The 19,171-nt window shown below is 42.5% G+C and overlaps 1 protein-coding gene across 3 annotated transcripts in view; it reads left to right on the top strand.

Moving 5' to 3' along the window:
* The window catches only part of PLCB1 (phospholipase C beta 1), a 192,698-nt gene extending 173,985 nt beyond the window's left edge, over positions 1–18,713 (top strand). Inside the window, exons 27-35 of one of the 3 annotated variants that reach the window (XM_061559168.1) lie at positions 1,053–1,100; positions 1,596–1,815; positions 1,971–2,160; positions 6,965–7,041; positions 8,446–8,544; positions 8,925–8,982; positions 10,369–10,455; positions 11,050–11,143; positions 12,552–12,692. In XM_061559168.1, coding sequence (XP_061415152.1) covers positions 1,053–1,100; positions 1,596–1,815; positions 1,971–2,160; positions 6,965–7,041; positions 8,446–8,544; positions 8,925–8,982; positions 10,369–10,455; positions 11,050–11,127 — 857 coding nt within the window. In that variant the 3' untranslated portion in view covers positions 11,128–11,143; positions 12,552–12,692. Of the gene's footprint in view, positions 1–1,052; positions 1,101–1,595; positions 1,816–1,970; positions 2,161–6,964; positions 7,042–8,445; positions 8,545–8,924; positions 8,983–10,368; positions 10,456–11,049; positions 11,144–12,551 lie in introns of those variants that run through there. The other 2 variants (XR_009755687.1, XM_061559167.1) reach the window with 2 other exon arrangements.
* Positions 18,714–19,171: the final 458 nt, after the last annotated feature.

Raw genomic sequence — 19,171 nt, 5'->3', positions numbered from 1 at the left:
CTTTTAAGATTCAAGGTCAGCATGTGGTTAACGAAGCGATACCTTGTCTGATTTATTAGAGTCTCGTTTGTACTGTTTCTCATTTTACAACTTTGTTCTCTCCATTCGTGTAAATTGTAATTTCACCACTGATTTGCATAAAAAGCATGGTGAAAACTTACTGGAGGGGCTCTACAGCTTTCTCTAGAGCAGGCCCTTGCACCAGCAGTGGCGTGAAACAAGTCATTGCAGAGCTGCCCCTTTGTCCACGATACATACGCATTCCACTCAATTCATGCATTGTAAGTGCAACACATGTTATACTCTTAAGTCGATCACATTGTTGCATGGCTAGTTTCATATTTGTATTTTAACAACCATTAATATTTCAGCAAGGATAACCCCATCGATGTTTGCCCCTATTTAACCTTCATAACCGGAGTGTATTTTAATCTTATCAAAACTGGTAACAGTATAACTCACAATTTTATATATTAACTATTGAAATGAGGGCACCTTCGTAGCGAGATGGAAACTACCTCACCTGATATACAGGAGGTCGTGGGTTCAATCCTGGCCCTGACACCTGTTATATATTTAGAGTTTGCATGACTCTCTCCCCATGGTCACGTGGTTTTTCCTCCACATTTAGAAACATACGTTTAGAGTATTTGGTTGCTATAAATTTGCACATGATAAGCCACTTTGTCGAGCTATTATTCATAACCAAATCACTGCTGAAAAAGAGCTGTATAACTGTGGGCATTATCTGGTAAAATAAAAAGTTTCGTTTAGAAATATGTAATCATTTTAGCAAGTGAGGGATAGTTCTTATGCAGCTCCAAGTCATGTGCACGGTTCCAGTGCATCGCTCGCACTCTTATTATCGTTCCTATGCCACTTTCGACATTTTATTAAATTTTTGCTAAAGCAAAAATTTTTAAGAGACTTCATGAAGATGAAATTATTCGTGTCGCAGGCTAGGCTTAGTTTGTTCAGCCTCAGTGTCATTACATAAAGTAACAGTTCTAGGTGCACTTTAAAACATAACTTTCCCCACATTTGTATTGCAGCAAAGTCACCACCACAGAAAGATGACGTCTTGGCCAGCATCTTGAGAGGTAACCTCTTGCCAACTCAGCTTTTTGTTTTGACATTTGCCAAAAAAAACGCCCCTTCAGCAATATTTAACTATATATCCCTACATTTGTTTAATTAAAACGTGGACCTTTAACATTTGAGTAACTGAAGATTATTTACATTCCATGAGAACTGCTGGGATCATCATCTTCGATAGAGATTCAGTCCACAAATTTCCGTGGTACATATTGTACACATGAGAGGCACGCCTCGAATTACACTGAAAGACGCATGAATTGGAGAGCATATGCGGGTGAATAACATCAGTCAAACTGTTAAGAGTGGGCTTTGGTAGGAAATCTCGCTATAGAAGGGGTGATGGCCAATGGTCAAATAAACTAACAAAAGTGGCAATTTATGTTTCTAAGATCTGTCCCCCTAATTTGCCCTCAACGATTAAGGCATGCTAGCTCGCTGTTAGTGTGTGGTCGCCGTCGTGTGGAAACGGGTTGATCTCCAGCAGTGTCTCTCTGCAGGTGTGGAGGCTCTCACGGTGGAGCAGATAAAGCAGCACAAGGCCATTCTGAAGCTGCAGTTCAAGCAGCACAAGGAGGCCAAAGACCTGAGCAAACGGCACCAGAAGCGCATCGCCGAGCTGGCCAAGGAGCAGATGGCGAGGCTGTCTGACCTTCAGGCGGAGCTCATTAAGCAGAGGGTCAGCTTGGAGAAGGCCCTCAAGAAGTCAATAAAGAAGAAGTGAGTTTCAACCGGCATGCGGCCAACTCAATTTGCAAGGCAGGACACCGGGTGCGGGTCCACAATTTCCATCGATTAGATTTTCAGGAAAAGTGTCACCCCGACGTTAACTTTTCGTTTTTGTCCCTCTGTCAATTTTTTGCCGTCGGCTGCAGGAGCAGGTCACTGAGCATGTCTCCAAGCATGAGCCCCTCCGCCAGCCTGGAGGGCGAGTTGTCGGCGCTGGAGGGGCAGGGCGGCCGCCAGATCACGGAGATGAAGCAGCAGCAGCAGGAGGAGATGCTGCACATGCGGAAGGACCACTGCGAGCTGGAGAAGGCGCGCAGGCAGCAGCACATCAAGCAGGTGCGCGTCCGACGTCCGATATCGCGCGGAAAAAGGTTCAGAGCGGCCACCAGGCTCCCGACGAGAGGTCGGAGGAATACCTCAGCTTTTTCGAATCAAAATGCGCCCCTCTGAAAGTCGAGAAGAACGGCACTGCCAAGGCCTCGATCATTTCAGACGTTCACCAGGCTACTCTGAGTCGTCCGCTGGCTCACCCGACTAATCTCAACACGAACGTACAGATGTTGCCGACAGACTCCCTGCCACTGAGAGAAAACATAAGTATATTCTTGTTTTCCAGGAGGAAATCGTGGCTGTGTAATGGCCAATACTGGCGTTGTATGATGTCATTCACGGTGTTTTTGCAGTAGCGTCCTGATAGTCGCTGCCTGTAATTGGATGGAATCCATCGCATGGAGCTTTGTTTCCAGCGAACGCTCATTCATTGTCTACTAATTACAAAATATTTTACATCCGCACTAACTTTCATTCAAATAAATGTCACTTACTGGGATAAAAAAGTTAATTGGAAATATGGTCATTAAAACTCCTCTTATCACTATACCTATTATCCACTCTTCCTATTGATCATTACTCTAAATCTATCCACGTAAATTAATGTTCTGGTGAAGAGTTATTTTTGTTATTCGAGTCTTTGCACAGATAAGAGGAGCGACCTGGAAGTTGTTAATAATTAACGCAATTATCCAAGCTGTTTGCGCAAATGAGTCACTGGCATTTTGCCCCCCCCTCCTCCCCGAAACGCTGAATTAATTCCATGATATGAGTCTTTGCTGGAATGAAAGAAGTGACCAAAAAGTGGCGGAAAATTAATCCAATTATTCAGCATGTGCATAGATAAGTCACAAGGAAGTGGTTTCCCCTGGAGAAATTAATTGCAGAGACGAACTCAGATATAATCTTCATCTTCTGCATTTACATGCCAGCGCCTTTCATCACCTCTCAGCCCAAACATCCTAAGGGCATCCACAGTGTGGTAGTGGTCCCTGTGTGATACAGGGCGACTCCGCACCCAGCCTGCCAGTGGAGACTGATGATCGTAATCCCAATTGAGTAATTTACGGATAATACTTTGGAATTTGGCAATGTTTGACGTAAAACAAATTTCCCTGCAGTCACGAAAGCTTTAAATCGAAAAGTAAAACAGTTACTTAAGGGGATATTTACCATCCACGTTGACGCATATATATATGGTGAATACAACTGTAGTAATAACCAGGGCAGCCTGTTAGAATTGAACCGCGAACCTCTGCGAAATGGCAGGTGTCAGTACTCACATAATAGGCTCTGCCCCAGAAACTGCTCCACACAAATAGTTTCATGATCATTTGGCAGTGGTGCACAAGCACAATTTACAAACAAAACTCAGCACACTGTCAACAACACTGCCTTAAAAAAATATATATACACATTATAACGAGAAACGTTTTAGGCAATTGCCCTTCATCATTGCACATGTGCTATGAGGAAGGGCCACTCCCCACATGTCAATCAGATATGTATTTAGAACTTGATTCGCACCATACGTCGCCAACCGTGATAATAGGTGCGGAGGTATGAACATTTCCCCTGTCATTGCAACTACGACATTTGCCAACAGGCCTATGAGAGTCAAAAAAAATAATCCACTCACAGCACGCACAACCATTTCCTCACCAGCCTCGGTGTGCTGTGAATGTTTTCTGAACTCTCTGGACCTCGCTGATGGTTACGGTATTTATCCGCCCTCTTCTGGTGAAAAGGAAGCGGTGCAAGTAAAATCGCATGAGTACCGTGTAATATTAACACGCTGGTACAGGTGTAATGATCAAAATCTAAAGAAAACATACAGCACATTTTAGTTGCACAATTAAGATATATGTAGAAATGCCCTGGGTTAGATTACCGTTAAAATTAAGATTTTCCTGTCTGACTTGGTCAACCCAATGTGACACCTACATTTACTAAGCCAGACACATCAAAATATGTTGTGCAGGTCTTTAAATATCACTAGTCATTTCTAGATTTGAAACTTTCGTGACTGCAAGGAATCATACTCTTAGGTTTTTTTCGGTAAAGTCACGTAGGTAAAAAATGAAATTAATAAAAGTAATAATAAAAATAAAATGAAATAATAATAGTGTATTTTTATTATTACTTTTATTAATTTTATTTTTTTACCTACGTGACTTTACCGAAAAAACCTAAGAGTATCACTAGTCATTGCACTATAAGTGTGATGCATGGAGCACCTACAACCAAATCAACCTAAAATTTACCCAATCTTGTCAGATCCCACAAGCAAATCAGACTGCAGCTTGGTTAATGCTGCCGATGAATACCAGATGTTGTTGGCTTGGGCTGCACGGTGGCCAGTTGATAGCATTACAGGAATTGATTTGCGAGTCTGTTCGGAGCTTTGAATGTTATCCCTTCGAACAGAAGGTGTGGGCTTTCTCTGGGTACGCCAGTTTCCTCCAACGTGCCAAATGCCCAATGCAGGAACCCTCATGATAAACTATCTTAAAACTAAAGTATTCCTGCGTAATAAAATTATTTCTGATTGTACAACGGTAACGACAAAATCAAATTATGCTTCATTTGCAATGGAAGAGGACCGACCAGTGCTTGGCTGCTTTTATTGCATTGCTCGCATTATTCACCACGCACCGCTGCACCAGTTTCCAGTCTGGTCTTGCAGGGGATGGAATACAAGCCGTGCATGCTTATCTACACAAGTGTTTACACCGAGCCCTGCGCTGTCCTATCTCGCTGATTTGTGTGCGGTGCCAGTCGCTGCCTGAGCCAGTGTCGTAAACTCCGGTCAGCAGCAGCAGCACACGATGACCTGATTGTTCGCACACAGACGTCGAGATAGCGGGCCCCAGTAGCTTTGCAGCGTCCAGCCGTCCACTCACGCACCCACCTATTCAATCACTCACTCACTCACTCACCCACTCACTCACCCACCCACTCACTCACTCACCCACTCCCCCACCTACTTGCCTCACCAATTCACCCGCTTGTTCACTCAACCGGATCACACTCAACCACACTCATCGACTCGCCCACCTACGCAACCCGCTTACTCACTGATCATTATGATTGTTATAATGATCAGTGTTTTTATACCGCATCGTTCGTGCAAATTGTATCTCAAAATGCTACACAATTTGCGACACAGAGGTACATATATATTATGAAACCCCTCTTGACGACGGTAATTCGTTCCACGAAACCGGGCGTTAAGTGATTTGGTCGTTAAGCGAGTATAGGAAATACATGTTAGAGGCTTAATTCGTTCTGATAGCATCGAAAAGTTACCCTTTTTCGCCCAAAAAACGTACTTTATAATATTAAAACTATTGATATTAATACATACAGATACTAACAACATTATAAATACATAATATTAAAAGCATGGTTAACCCATGCATTAATTGATATTTACTGTGGCTATAACAGCCCGTCATTAACATGGGAATGGTCGGTAAGCGAACACATTGAGCTCTATGGAGGTCCGTCGTTAAGCGATTAGTCATTAACAGGGGTGGTCGTTAAGAGGGGTTCTACTGTATGAAGGTGTTTTCAGCCACAATTAATGTTTATAGGTGTGGGAGGAAACTGGACCACCCGGAAAAACCCACGCATGGCAGCGGCCAACACTCGCATAATGCTGACAAAAAAAAAATCGAGATTAGTCCACACCTGCTGCACCGCATTCTACTGGCAAGCCAGGATATGGCATCTCTACACCCACGGGAAAGGGAGTTTCACAAAATGTATATGATGCCGCAGCCCTCGCCTTCTATAGCGCTGGGTTACAGCTGTGTGCTGCCACCCCACGGATTCACCGACACATCCATTCACCCGCCCACTGACATGCTTACCCACCCACCCACTGATATGCTTACCCACCCACCCACCCACTGACATGCTTACCCACCCACCCACCCACTGACATGCTTACCCATCCACCCACCAACTGACATGCTTACCCACCCACCCACTGACATGCTTACCCACCCACCCACCCACTGACATGCTTACCCACCCACCCACTGACATGCTTACCCATCCACCCACCCACTGACATGCTTACCCAGCCACCCACTGACATGCTTACCCACCCACCCACCCACTGACATGCTTACCCACCCACCCACTGACATGCTTACCCACCCACCCACTGACATGCTTACCCACCCACCCACTCACCACCCACCCACTCACCCACCCACTCACCCACTCACACTGACCCCAAACTTTTTCAGTGTCCGGCCCATTTACGTGGAACTTATTTCCGATCACCGTTTGGGATTTGTCGTAGTCAGCCAGTTTTGCAGTAGAGTCAAGACGGAAATTATTTGTAAATCGTTTAAAACATAGCCAATGTTGTGGTAGACTTTGTGTACTCGGAATGGTGTTAATGGAAATTGCACTCCGAGTGTGTTGTGTGGCGTGTGGTGCAAGTGCCCCCCAGATGGTTCAGACAATGCACTAAGTTGGCAGCGGTAGTGTCGTGGTTAGCGCGTTGCGTTACCAACCCAGAGGCCCGGGTTCTATTCCCGATCATGGCCAATACCAGTGACGATTATCTGAACTGGTCCTGGGCCTCCCCTAGGTCGACTCAGCCTCAATTGAGTACCTGGTGCGGTGTGTAAACATCGCCACTGGGGGAGACAAAAGCGACCGGGAGTGGCACTGCCCACATGCACCCCTCATGTGCCGTGCCGAACTTCATCGATGCTCGCTAACGGCACTTTCCCCAAAAGTCTGTTAAGGCTATACCGGGGATCTTTGTCTTTGGGGCCTTTGTTCCTAGATGGTGCAGAAAATGCACGAAGTTGCTGTGGAGTGCCAGGCTACTCAGCTCAAGAAGCTGAGAGACATCTGTGAGAGGTGAGGCTGCACCTCCTGATTCATCACAAACGATGAATGTGAACTAAACGTGATATGGGTACGTGTTTTAGAAAAAAACACATTTTTGTTCAAGTTGGTTAAATTACAAAATACAGCCAACACAGAAGGAGATAACCATTCTCTTTCTGCCTTTGTTATTAGAAACTGATACCAGACTACACCTGCCTTGTCAAAAATGGTGTAGCTTTTTTTAAGTACCCAAAACTATTTATTGAGAAGATTACATAACAGTATCTGTTTTTAACGCCCTTCACAACCTCCTCATAAAAAAAAACTTTAGTTTGTTTATTCGTAAAAAATATAGAATTAAAAATTTTAGGGGGCCCAACATGAACAAATTTTGATTTAAGGAATTAAAAAATCTGTCGTATTTGGTTTCAGGATCCTTGAAAACCTCTGAATGCAAATGTTGTAGGCCTAGACTCGAATACTAAACAAAAATATCCACCTGGGGGGGGTGGGGGGGTCCCGCAAATTGTAAACTTTTCATTTATTAGGTATAGCCCTGTGAGCCATTCGCGGCTCTTGAATCGGGTGCAACCGCAACAAACAAAAAACAAAAACATGAACAAAAAACATCTTCAAGTGAATATGTGACTGAGTGCAAACAGAAAATATGAAAAAACTCAACTTCATCAATAACACCACGAGCCTTAAGAGGAAACATAATAGGCGACATTTTGGGCATTGAGCCTTCTTCACAGCACGTAAATATGAGGCTGAATAGGAGATGGCCTCATCGCGTGCTCAAGATTGCCCTCTATTGAAATCGTCTGGTATATTTGCCACTGCCGTTAAGAAAGCACTGGGGGTAAAAAAATCAAGTACAGAAATGCAATAATATCAGAGAGGCTTTTTAACTTATTTCAACTTGAGTACTTAAAAATTTTTAACATTCAAAGTAAAGAAAATAAATAAATAAAATTCCCATTCTTCGGGGTGAGCGGCGACAAAATGGGATCTTTTTTGCCAGCATAAAAGTATGAAAACATAAGAATCGGTTTTACCCTTTCTGGCAAGAAAACAAGAGGTGTTAGGACGTTCAAACACCATTCCTTGCAAAAGGTTTTAACGTCTTAACACCTGTTTTATTGCCAGAAAGGGTAAAACCTATTCTTATTTTTTCATATTCCCATTCTTGTTCATAATTCCTCGAAACTCGGGGCAATGAAGGTATCAGAAAAGGTGGCAATATGCAATCTAAAGAAGTAGCCTCCCCGCTTCACCGTTTGTTGTGTGCGAGCGTCAGTCCACGTGTGACAGCAGCGACGTGCCACGCCTCAAGAAACGACGCGAGACCGCTCGACACATTCATCTTTGGCTTTCCAAAGCGACAAGACGGCGCCGTGCACAAACAACAGCTGCTCTGGTTGTTTTTTTCAGAGAAACTAAAGAGCTGAAGAAGAAAATGGACGGCAGGCGGCAGGAGAAGATCACAGAGGTGATGTCCAAAGACACGAAGGACAAGCAAGAGGTGGAAGGGTACGAGTGGGACCCGAGGGATTGCTGCAGATTTAAAATAATTCCACTCGTGTGTACTTTTTGTTTCTCAAACGTTAATTTATTAAGAGATCGGTGATTCCACGGTAACTGAATTGTACAAGCTATGCAGGTGTATTGGACACGGTGATTAAACGGCATCTCTAATGCTTCACATCGACCTGCCATGTAAGGACATTCAGACTTCAAAACAGCCCAAATTATATTTCAAAGAAATATTGCGATTATCAGGTTCTGTGTGGCGTTGTGTCATTCCGTTACCGTTGGCCACAGCCAACACCAGATTCAAATACGTAAGCGTTTGCAGAGCAACGCAGTGGCATCTGCTTGTAATAATTGTTCTCAATTCTTTCCTTTGATAGGCTCAAGACTGAAATCAACAGGACCCATATTCAAGAAGTGGTGCAGACAATAAAAATGGTATGTACACACACAAACGATGAGCAACAGCTGATGTTTGTTTTTCCTCAAACACTGCTCTTATGAATTCCCCGTGCTTGTACTGCTTTTGTTATATTTTGCCAAGGATTTGTTTGATTTGCATGATGCATGAGAGTAGAATGACAATAAAACGGAGCTACTTTATCTTAAATCACCACAATGAGACAAATAACATCATGGGACCTCCTTTGCCAGTACCAAAATATGATAATAGGTTTTTTCCTCTTTTTTTCTGGCAACAAAACAGGTGTTAAGTTGTTAAAACACCAAACTGAAACCTTTTACAAGGAATCATGTCTGCATTAACCACAATACTTGTGGTCAGAATGCAAACAAAAAACATACTCTGATAATAAATGCATTGTCTTTGAAACTGATTGGTCCGCACCAGAGATAGCTTTCTTTTAAGTCTCGTCTCAAACGGTGTTAGACCAGAGGACGCCAAAAGGCATATTATCAGAGTATGTTTTTTGTTTGCGTTCCGACCACAAGTATTGTGGTTAATGCAGACATGATTCCTTGTAAAAGGTTTCAGTTTGGTGTTTTAACAACTTAACACCTGTGTTTTGTTGCCAGAAAAAAGGGGAAAAACCTATTATCATGAGACAAATAAATAATATAAAGTTACTTTCTAAAGTCAGTATAGATTGCATCACATATAGCAATTCGGAGGATGTGGATGTGTAAAAAGATACTGGCAAAAGAGGTCCCATGATGTAGCTGCCCACCCCGAGCTCTCATTACTCTGGTAGTGCGTTGTCTTTGAACTGTACGCCTTTTGGTGTCATCTGGTCGAACACCATATGAGACTAGGCTCTAAAGAAAGCTGTCTCTGGTGTGGGCCAATCAGTTTCAAAGACAATGATTCAATTATCAGAGTATGTTTTTTGTTTGCATTTGACTGCAAGTATTGTGGTTAATGTAAGCATGATTCCTTGCAAAAGGTGTCAGTTTTGTTGCCAGAAAAAAGGGGAAAAACCCTATTAGTATATTTTGTTACTGGCAAAAGAGGTCCCATGATGTAAGGTCAGATATATTAACATCTATCGAAAAATCACAGCTACATCATGCACAAATAGGTTAACGGACCAAATTAAGTGAAAAAAATGGCAATACTTGCATGTGCCGTACTTTAGAAGTAAGTGATTGTATTTGGAAAGGTGTGGATTTGTGAGCATCAACACAAAAATGACAGTTACGCCATGCACAAATACTGCACTGGTTGATGGCAGATTAATTCATCAGGGCAGGTATGCGACGGTGTGATATGCGACATTGTATTGTAAATGCCAGTCTATCACGTCTCTTAAGCAATGGACGTCCTCATGATCAGTGTGGCCATCTCTCTGTGCTCGTGTTGCCCAGCTGACGGAATCTCAAACCAAACGTCAAGAGAAGCTGGAAGACTCCCACAAGGAAGTTTTACAGCAGATCCTCGAAGAGGAAACCCAGGTAAGATCAAGGACTTCCAACATGTATTTCGCTCTGAAGCCCATGAGCATTCCATTTCTATTTTATTTTCAAATTCATGTACACACCGATTTTAGAATTTGTTGTACTGCTGTCTTTTTTTTATAGCTACATTCATTTTCTGGATGTAGAATTGTGGACGATTGCATCACAGCATTTCAATATCATCATCATCAATCAGACATGAGCAATCCACTGCTGGATGAAGGCCTTTTCAAACCGCCACCATCTCTTGCAATCATGCGATGTCGATGCATTTCGTTTCCATAAAAAACACATCTACGTCTCCTGCACACAATTTAATTCCACGTCACACCAGAGGCACTGTTGATATGCAATGTAAACTCAAACGACATTATTGCATTCAAATGCATTCAAGGTCAATGTCAATGCATTCATGCAAATGTATGAGAGTGTACAGCTAACAACAGGATCTTTACAAATACAACTTCATCCCACCACCTAGATGGGTGGTGGGGGGGGGGGGTTTGCTAGGGTGAAATAGCTTCTCTTCAAAGCACTCTCTCGTGGGAGCCTTTCCTCAACGCCTTCTCTCCCCCACTCTCCCCGGCACAGTACTTGCAGGCTGTAGCGAACGAGTTTTCTGAGAAGGTTTCCCAGCTCACTGAGCAGCCGTCTCTGCGGCCCAACTAAGGGCTGCCGAGCTGTAGTAAGTACAACGTGGCTTGTAATGACACGGCATGGGTATGCCGTGTCATCAACAACCACCACCACCGTGCAACGTTCGTGGCTTCACACACATTCCACCGCGATGAACCCATGCGGCCAACTTGATGGCCGCGAGCTGATTTGTGTGCCTGACTTCTTTGCCTGCCCAATCTTTTGAATTTTTGTGGCTCTTATTGTTTTAAAAATGGCATGAGTGAATCGGGGGCAGAGATGTTAATGAAAGTCAATTTCACCTCCGAGTGGAAATGCTTGTGCATCACTGCTGTGAATTCAAAAGCATGTTCACACATTGCACCCTACTTCAAATCAAAAGTTATCTGACAGTCGCGTGATATAAATATATTGTTTCTCCATAGTCTGTGTCATGAACGCATTGGTATTCACAACAGGTCTGTGCAAGAGCTGAGCTTCAAGAATGTAAAAAAAAATATCCTTTTGGGTGTCCATGCATTATTTACATTTTAGCCCAATGCTCAATATTATGAAATCAACCTGAAGTGCATTTACGTAACATTAACGCTTCCACAGCTTTTGATTTAAAACCAATCCTAATCAATGATCACGCAAACAAATTTCTGCTGTGTTTTCACCAAATAAAATAAATTGTGATTATTTATGATCATAGCAACCGGAGAGAGAAGATCGATTTTAAAATGTGATTCATCTCGAACATATTTGTTTTGCGATTTGAGATGTTCTTTTCGTATGAAGCAGTGGTTCTTAACCTTGCACCCTTTTGTATAATGTTAATACATACATAAGTTTGATGAAACAAAGTAGTATTTAGATGCTCTTGCCTAATTTGTGTTTCAATGATTTACCTTCAAAAAAAATCTGGCCATGTCTCGCACTCCCAGGGGGTGCGTGCACCCCAGGTTAAGAACCACTGGTATAAAGCATAGCAGAGAGAACCAATATAATAAAGTACCATGTGGGTCAAGGTGACATCACTCTGCTGGGTTTTAAATTGTGCTGCTACAGTTGTTTAGGAATAATATGGCAAGTGTGTTCATAGGAACTACTTCCTGCACTCGGCCAGGCTTGAAAAATAACTACAGCTTAGAACATTGTGTGAAATTGAAAATCGAGGTCACGTTCAATTCGAGTGCCTTTGATTCATCTCAAGGTATATAACGTTCAGTTGAACAAGGTTGTTTAATTTTGTTTTACTATTAAGAACCACTCAAAGAACATATCGCTTATTATATGGCTTCGAAGAGCAAGTCAAAGATGTTATCACACAGACTCAGCTGTCAACTTGGAGCTCAAAATTTGAAAACCCTAGATTTAAAAAAAATTCTATCCACTGCTGGATTTACCACCGATCCAGTGTCGTCACGGGTGTTTGTCGCGAACGTCTCAAAGAACACTCACTTTTATCGCCACAGTACTCGCAGCAGCTGGAGGTGGATCACTCGCGCAAGCTCCAGGCACTGCCCCAGGAGGTGGAGCAGGACATGAGAACGATGATTCTGGATCGTTTCACGGTGGATCCCGTGGAGCTGTCCCCCTCTCCTGGCTCGACGGACGAGAAGGTGGTGGTGCCGCTGGGAGACGGCGGTGGCGGCGTCGAGAGGGAGGCGTTGACGATGGTCACGGACACGGACGACGTCACGAGGCTATAGAGAAGTCCCTCGCAACGAACAAGAACGCTGGGCGTTTGCGATCCTCTGTGTAGTAATTGGCAGCGTGTGAGATGGGACCTCTTGTTAGAGTGGACTTCTTCACGGGCAAATCCGTATTCTGTAAACGCTGCTTGGAACTTTCGACATTAATTGCAAATTGCTAATTCTCCTTTATTCGTGAATAAGAAGGCTGAAGAAGGCTGAAGAAGGCTGAAGAGGGAATCGAGAAAGTGGGATTCATCCAGGAGATGCGAATCGAAACCTTTGGCACTAGTGCGGATAAAGACCTGAAGATGCTGCGGTTTTCGCCGAGCAACTGGCAGTCCAAACTTCACCGTCATCTCCGGTAACAGCCTTCGCGTTTCAATAAGCACCTCCATAACGCAAAATATTTTCTGTTGCTCCGTGCCACCGCAAGCTACGAGCACCTTCAAGCTTTAGCAGGAGCTGGTGAATTTGTGGTATAGCTTTTGTTAAATGAGAGTAACGATTAGCACAGTTTCAAGTTCAACATACATACAACGCACGTTCATGTTTCGAAGTAATGCGTCGTCATTTTAATAGAACATTTCAAGTACAATACATGATATGAAATAATCGTTTTATAGATGTCACTTCAGTTTTTAGTTTTATTGGGAAATTGGCAAAACGTATTTTGACATGGGCTAAATTGCATACGGAATTGTTCTTTGAAGAGCGCCACAATGAGAGACGTTTAATGCTGTAGACGTGAAAGTGACATTTGGTGAAATGTAGAAAATGCTGTCAAACATTAGGAGCGCTAAAAATTAATCGCCAGCGGAAGCATTGGGATCAATGTGATTATGATGCAGAATTGAGCAGCCGTCACAACACACACGAGGCCATGTGAAAGCCTGTACATGTCACAAGGCAAAAGAAAAAAATCTGCATCATGTTGTACAAGATTATTCACACAAGTGGATGTTTAGCAATTCACACTCCGGCCAACGCTCACCACTCAGACTCTTACACCTCACGGATGGGTCATTCACACGCAACCGAGTACAACAAAAATAATATAAGGCATTGGGAACATAATCAATGCAATAATAGTGTTCGCATAACACCATTATCACACCTGAAACTAATAACAGACCAAACAGAAAACATACGACACAGAAGCATCTCTGTAAAAACTGTTTGAACTTCAACAACTCTGTTAGATCACTGTACACATGCATGACACATTGAGTAAAGCGGTACATGAGTAACTCGCTAGAACTCATAGGCACTTTCCTTTGAAAATACCGGGGCCAAATGTCTACGCGGAAACTTAAAGTTTGCTCACGACATGTAAGAGTGGTTAAGCAGTTAAAATGTTCTTACACGAATGCTAATTTTAGCTGTATCGGTTGATAATTGGGGGTGGGAGGGGCTAGGATTTGGGTCACATTTCTTAAGCCACGAGGCAGCTTCTGAAATTACATTGTTGCAAATCACTTATCTGGTTCGAGCGCCACAATGATGTACAGTACAAAGTGAAACTGGCCTCTGTGATAACTGTGGCAACATATAGTATGGTCATATATTAATGGTGTACATATTTTTTTCATATTATCCACCAACAACTTTACCAGTTCTTGTTGATTAAATACAGCCTCTAATTGACATTCAGGAGAGAAAGCAGTACTTTACTTTCATACTTGAGGAATTTGCTTTTCTCACTCAGCATTAGATTAAAGAGCACTTAATTCGCGATAGTAACGGGTTGAATAGCTAGCATTTTGTGACAAACCCACAAAACGTAAGTTCCAGCACCAAAAGCGTCCGCACGCTCACCACGATGTTGCAAAGTGCATGTTACGGTCAGGTTCATGAAAACCGGTATTCTTTAGTCCTATGCAGTAGCCTATATTTTTTGCATTCTCAAATTATGCAGAAGATATGTAAATGTATACATGTTCAACACAATATATACCTGTGTGTGCTATACACAATGTTCTTATGTTCTTTCTCAAGAAACTGAGTTCCAATGTTATGCTGAAACGTGTACCGGGGGCAGAGCGTTACATAGACACGCCCAGCCCAAGGTGATACACAGAGCGGAACGTAGACAGGTCCAGTCCTATCGTCACTCTACCGCCGAGTGAGGGCCACCTCACGCTGTTGTGGGTCACGTGACCCTCACCATGCTTCACCACGCCGGTCAGTGCAGTGTGAAGGTGGGCAGCATAGATGTGAGAGCGTAGTACAACACAACGATGGATTTTGCTGCACTGCCCACAAAATAGCATCTGCCAGCACTCTATGGCAGCCTGTTTTATGCACGGCAGTTGCCCATCCAAGCACTATTCAGGATCAACTCTTGCTTATCACTCGGCACATGCCGGGTGATTTTGTCGGATATATTCACAGAAATTGTTAGTACTTGAGGAAGTTTAACACATTGAGCACTGCTCAATATATATCTTATTTTTCCCCCCAGAAAAATCTTACGAAGCTGCAAAAGTGCGAAAGCTCATTTTATTTTTTTGGCTGTGGTCTTAAGTGTGATTAAAAACCTGCATGCCTGGAGAAATCCCACTAATACTCTGCACGGATTGGTCCAAAAACCTTGCTGTCTTACTCTCCCCCCCCCCCCTCGCCCGCCCCCCTGAGTGGCACGTCATGTACCCTCGTGTGGGTGTTTCACACAGCCAAGCGCTGCAGCCAGATCACATACATGCGACGTCGTGTGTTGTTAAATGACATTCAAAATCCGACTTGCATGCCACGAACAGATTCGAATAAGTCATGCCTGTTTTGGTAGTGTACATTATCCGTTTGAATATATTTTATACTTTAACTATTGCATTGAGAGTTTGTAGTTTACAATCGGGGTGACCTTTTTGGAATGTCTTGTACGAAGCACCGTTGCATGACACAGCTTGTGAATTTTGGAAATGTCGGTAATTATTTGCATAGATAATTTCCCATACTTGTCATGTTAATTGCAAGGCAGAACAGGTATTATTGGTGGTGGTGGTGGTGGTATGTTGAAAGTCTCCAGTATTGTATTGTCGAGCATTGGGCCTTTCATGTAAACTGGTGGCTAAACACTTATATTGTAGCTCCAGAGAAGGCTGAAATGTTCGACGCTAACGACAAGCATATTTTAGTTTTTAGGTCAATGAGAATGACAGATTAAAGTGCGGCCTGTCATTGCACAACATTCCATATCTGGACATACATTAGTCCACGTTAACCAAGTCTGATGAAAATCTCGAATTTCTTGCTTAAAACTTGTCATCTTTGTATACGAGGTCTTTGTACATATACCACAAATGGTGAGGTGCCATGTAATCACACAAAATTCATTAACGAGTATTGAACACTAGCTTTGTTATTGCCTCGTGTATTTTTACTTGCAAATGTTGATTCAAATATTCAGAAGCCTCTTTTTCCATTGACACAGCCAAACCATGCTGGGGCCATGCCGAACAAACTCGGCATAGCTCCGGAGGCGCTATAGGTTATTTTTCACGACAGAAAGCCCCGAGCTGTACCTAGTGGCGTCTGCATCACACGTGCGTATACTGTCTGAAATAACGTAATGACTACAATTATAACCCCCCCTCTCCACCCCTGGCCCTGCTTGGCTGCGAGCCAGACTCAGAAGTCTTATAAGGTCAGAGTTTTATAGTTTGGTTCTGGCTCAACTCGGCAAATAAGCAGTGGAAAAAACACTCGGACCGCGAGGCTCTCCCCAGGGCTGGCTCGGCTCAGATGTGCCAGTGGGAGGGCAAGCCAGAGATTGTCATGCAGTGCTGGCGCTGTTCATCTCTACCCTGGATGCTGCAGTCCTTGGTCACCGGTGGTCACGGTTAGTGAGGTGGATAGTGATTTCGATAACTTTCTATTTTGAAAAGACCTAGCTTCCCCAATCTACTAAGCACCCCACCAGGTTTTACAATGAGGCACACATGATGGCTGTGGAGTATTGCAAGTTCTTTATTTTTGCAGGATAGAACTACTGCTTGCTCCGCCGTCTTCGTTACTTGTCATTAAATAAGCAGAATGGGGTATTAGGAGTCACCGATGTAATTCAAGCCTGCAAACAGAGATGTGTTTCAATATACCAAACACATTATTTATCTCAATCAATCTTTATTTTACGTGCCCATATCGCTCTCCATAAAGTAGACATCAGTGCACATTACAGCAGAACGGGGAAGGTACAGGGGCATATGAAATTATACAATTACAAGATACAATAATCACTGGGCCTACAACGAGGCCCCACCAAATCCATATATGCTGAGATAAAATATGATCATTTGGTCTGCCATTGCTTGAACTAAGGGAAGATTGGATCATTATCACCAAGCGTCATACATTCTTACAACGCTACACGTCATAGGGAATAGAACACTTTTGGTAGGAATCATTAAACAAACAATTACTTGATAATTGTTTTTTTACCCTTCTATCTGGCAACAAAACTGACACCTTTTTTACAAGGAGTCATGTTTGCATTGACCACAATACCTGCAGTCATAATGCAAACAAAAAACATAACTCTGATAATGTGCACTGTCCTTGAAGTTGATTGGTCCACACCCGAGACAGCTTTCCTTAGAGCCTAGTCTCACATGGGTTGGACCAGATGACGCCAAAAGGCGCACAACTCAAAGACAATGCACCATCAGAGTATGAGAGCTCGGGGTAAGCATTTACACCATTGGAACCTCATTTGCCAGTAAAAAAGATGATTGTTTTTTTACCCTTCTATCTGGCAACAAAACTGTTCGATATCTGTTTGATATCTGGACGTGGCTGACGGTTAGTACTGCTTCATGAAGTATACACACTGATCACATGTTGACGGCATAGCAGAGGTGGGAAAAATACATTAAAATGACATATTACTTGAGTATCGTTGCATAAGTACAATTACCAATTACCTTGCGTTGTGTATTTTACATACCCATTACGTATGTAATGAAATTACATCTTTAAAGTACGTACTTTATAAAACTGTACCACCCATCTCTGCAACACCAGCTGCAACGAGAAGACAGCATGACCAGTGACAACGAGGCATGAATGGCTTTGGCCACGACTCAAATGTTTGCTTGGTTGTTGGGTCTCCATAACCCTATGCTATTTAGAGGCAATGTTCAACATTTATTCGCTACACTAAATAGACATAGGCTTAACAAAGCAGTTCTTGCTCTAATCTCTGTCGTCTATATCTAAGAACTTTAAATTTGTTACATTTGTACTCACCTTTGTTCTGCACGTTTTTTTATTTAATTTGTAGTGAGCATTAATGCTATGCAAAATCGCGTAGCATTAAAATGTGTTGCAGTTAGTTACGGTGCTAAGATAAGTTGTGGGTTTTTTTTATTATTTCTGTCGCTCGTAAAAATGTTTAGTGATACTGTTGTATACTACTGTGCTGCATTGCAAATGTTGATAAACTTAATTTAATTCATGATATTATGGGGGCATGCATGTGGTATTAAGATAAATGGGTTTTCACTGCTCACTACTCATCACCTTCAGTAGATTGAATGTATGGAAAATGGCATATCATAGTCACACTACTGCACTGTAAATAGGCAATGCACAAAATATACAAGACCCAGTTAACCACAATGTGTGTGTGCTCCCCTTCAGATAAGGAGTCTTTTAAATGCACAATATAATTGAAACAGACATTTAGCCGAAATGAAATTAAGACCTCGTGTAGGCCCATCAATACGTATACCACAATTTTAAATGTATTGGTGTGTAGTATTATTATTAAAAGACCACCTCTCGTGGACATGCATATCATTTGGTATTTGAATCAGTCAGTTTATGAATAAAAACAACATTCAACAATCCATACCTTTTATGCATAGGGTGCAATGCATTGATATGATCGACAGCTCAAAATGACAATTCAATATTCTTAGGTTTTTTCGGTAAAGTCACGTCGGTAAAACATCAAAATTAATGAAAATAAAATAAAATAAAACAAAAATCACGACGTTTCGGAGGCAACACAAGTCTCCGTCATCAGGTGGGACCGTCACAGCCTTGGAGACTTGTGTTGCCTCCGAAACGTCGTGATTTTTGTTTTATTTTATTTATTTTCATTAATTTTGATGTTTTACCTACGTGACTTTACCGAAAAAACCTAAGAATATGAATCCTTGCAGTCACGAAAGCTTCAAATCTAGAATTGACAATTCTATGTTTATCACTTGGACTTTCATCACCAATGTGACGATTCCGAATATATTTTTTGCGTCACATTGTGCGAGTAAAATCCTCACCTTCTTGGTTCTTTCGGTAAAGTCACGTAGAAGGGAAGTAATAACATAATAAAAATAAAACATAAAATAATTCTCACGACGTTTCGGCCGCAACGCAAGCAGCCGTCCTCAGGTGAA

The sequence above is a fragment of the Lethenteron reissneri genome, chromosome 25 (genome assembly GCF_015708825.2).
Source record: "Lethenteron reissneri isolate LAM-NWPU_2019-01 chromosome 25, ASM1570882v1, whole genome shotgun sequence".
Taxonomy (NCBI): Eukaryota; Metazoa; Chordata; class Hyperoartia; order Petromyzontiformes; family Petromyzontidae; genus Lethenteron; species Lethenteron reissneri.
This window is presented reverse-complemented; position numbering and strand designations above follow the sequence as displayed.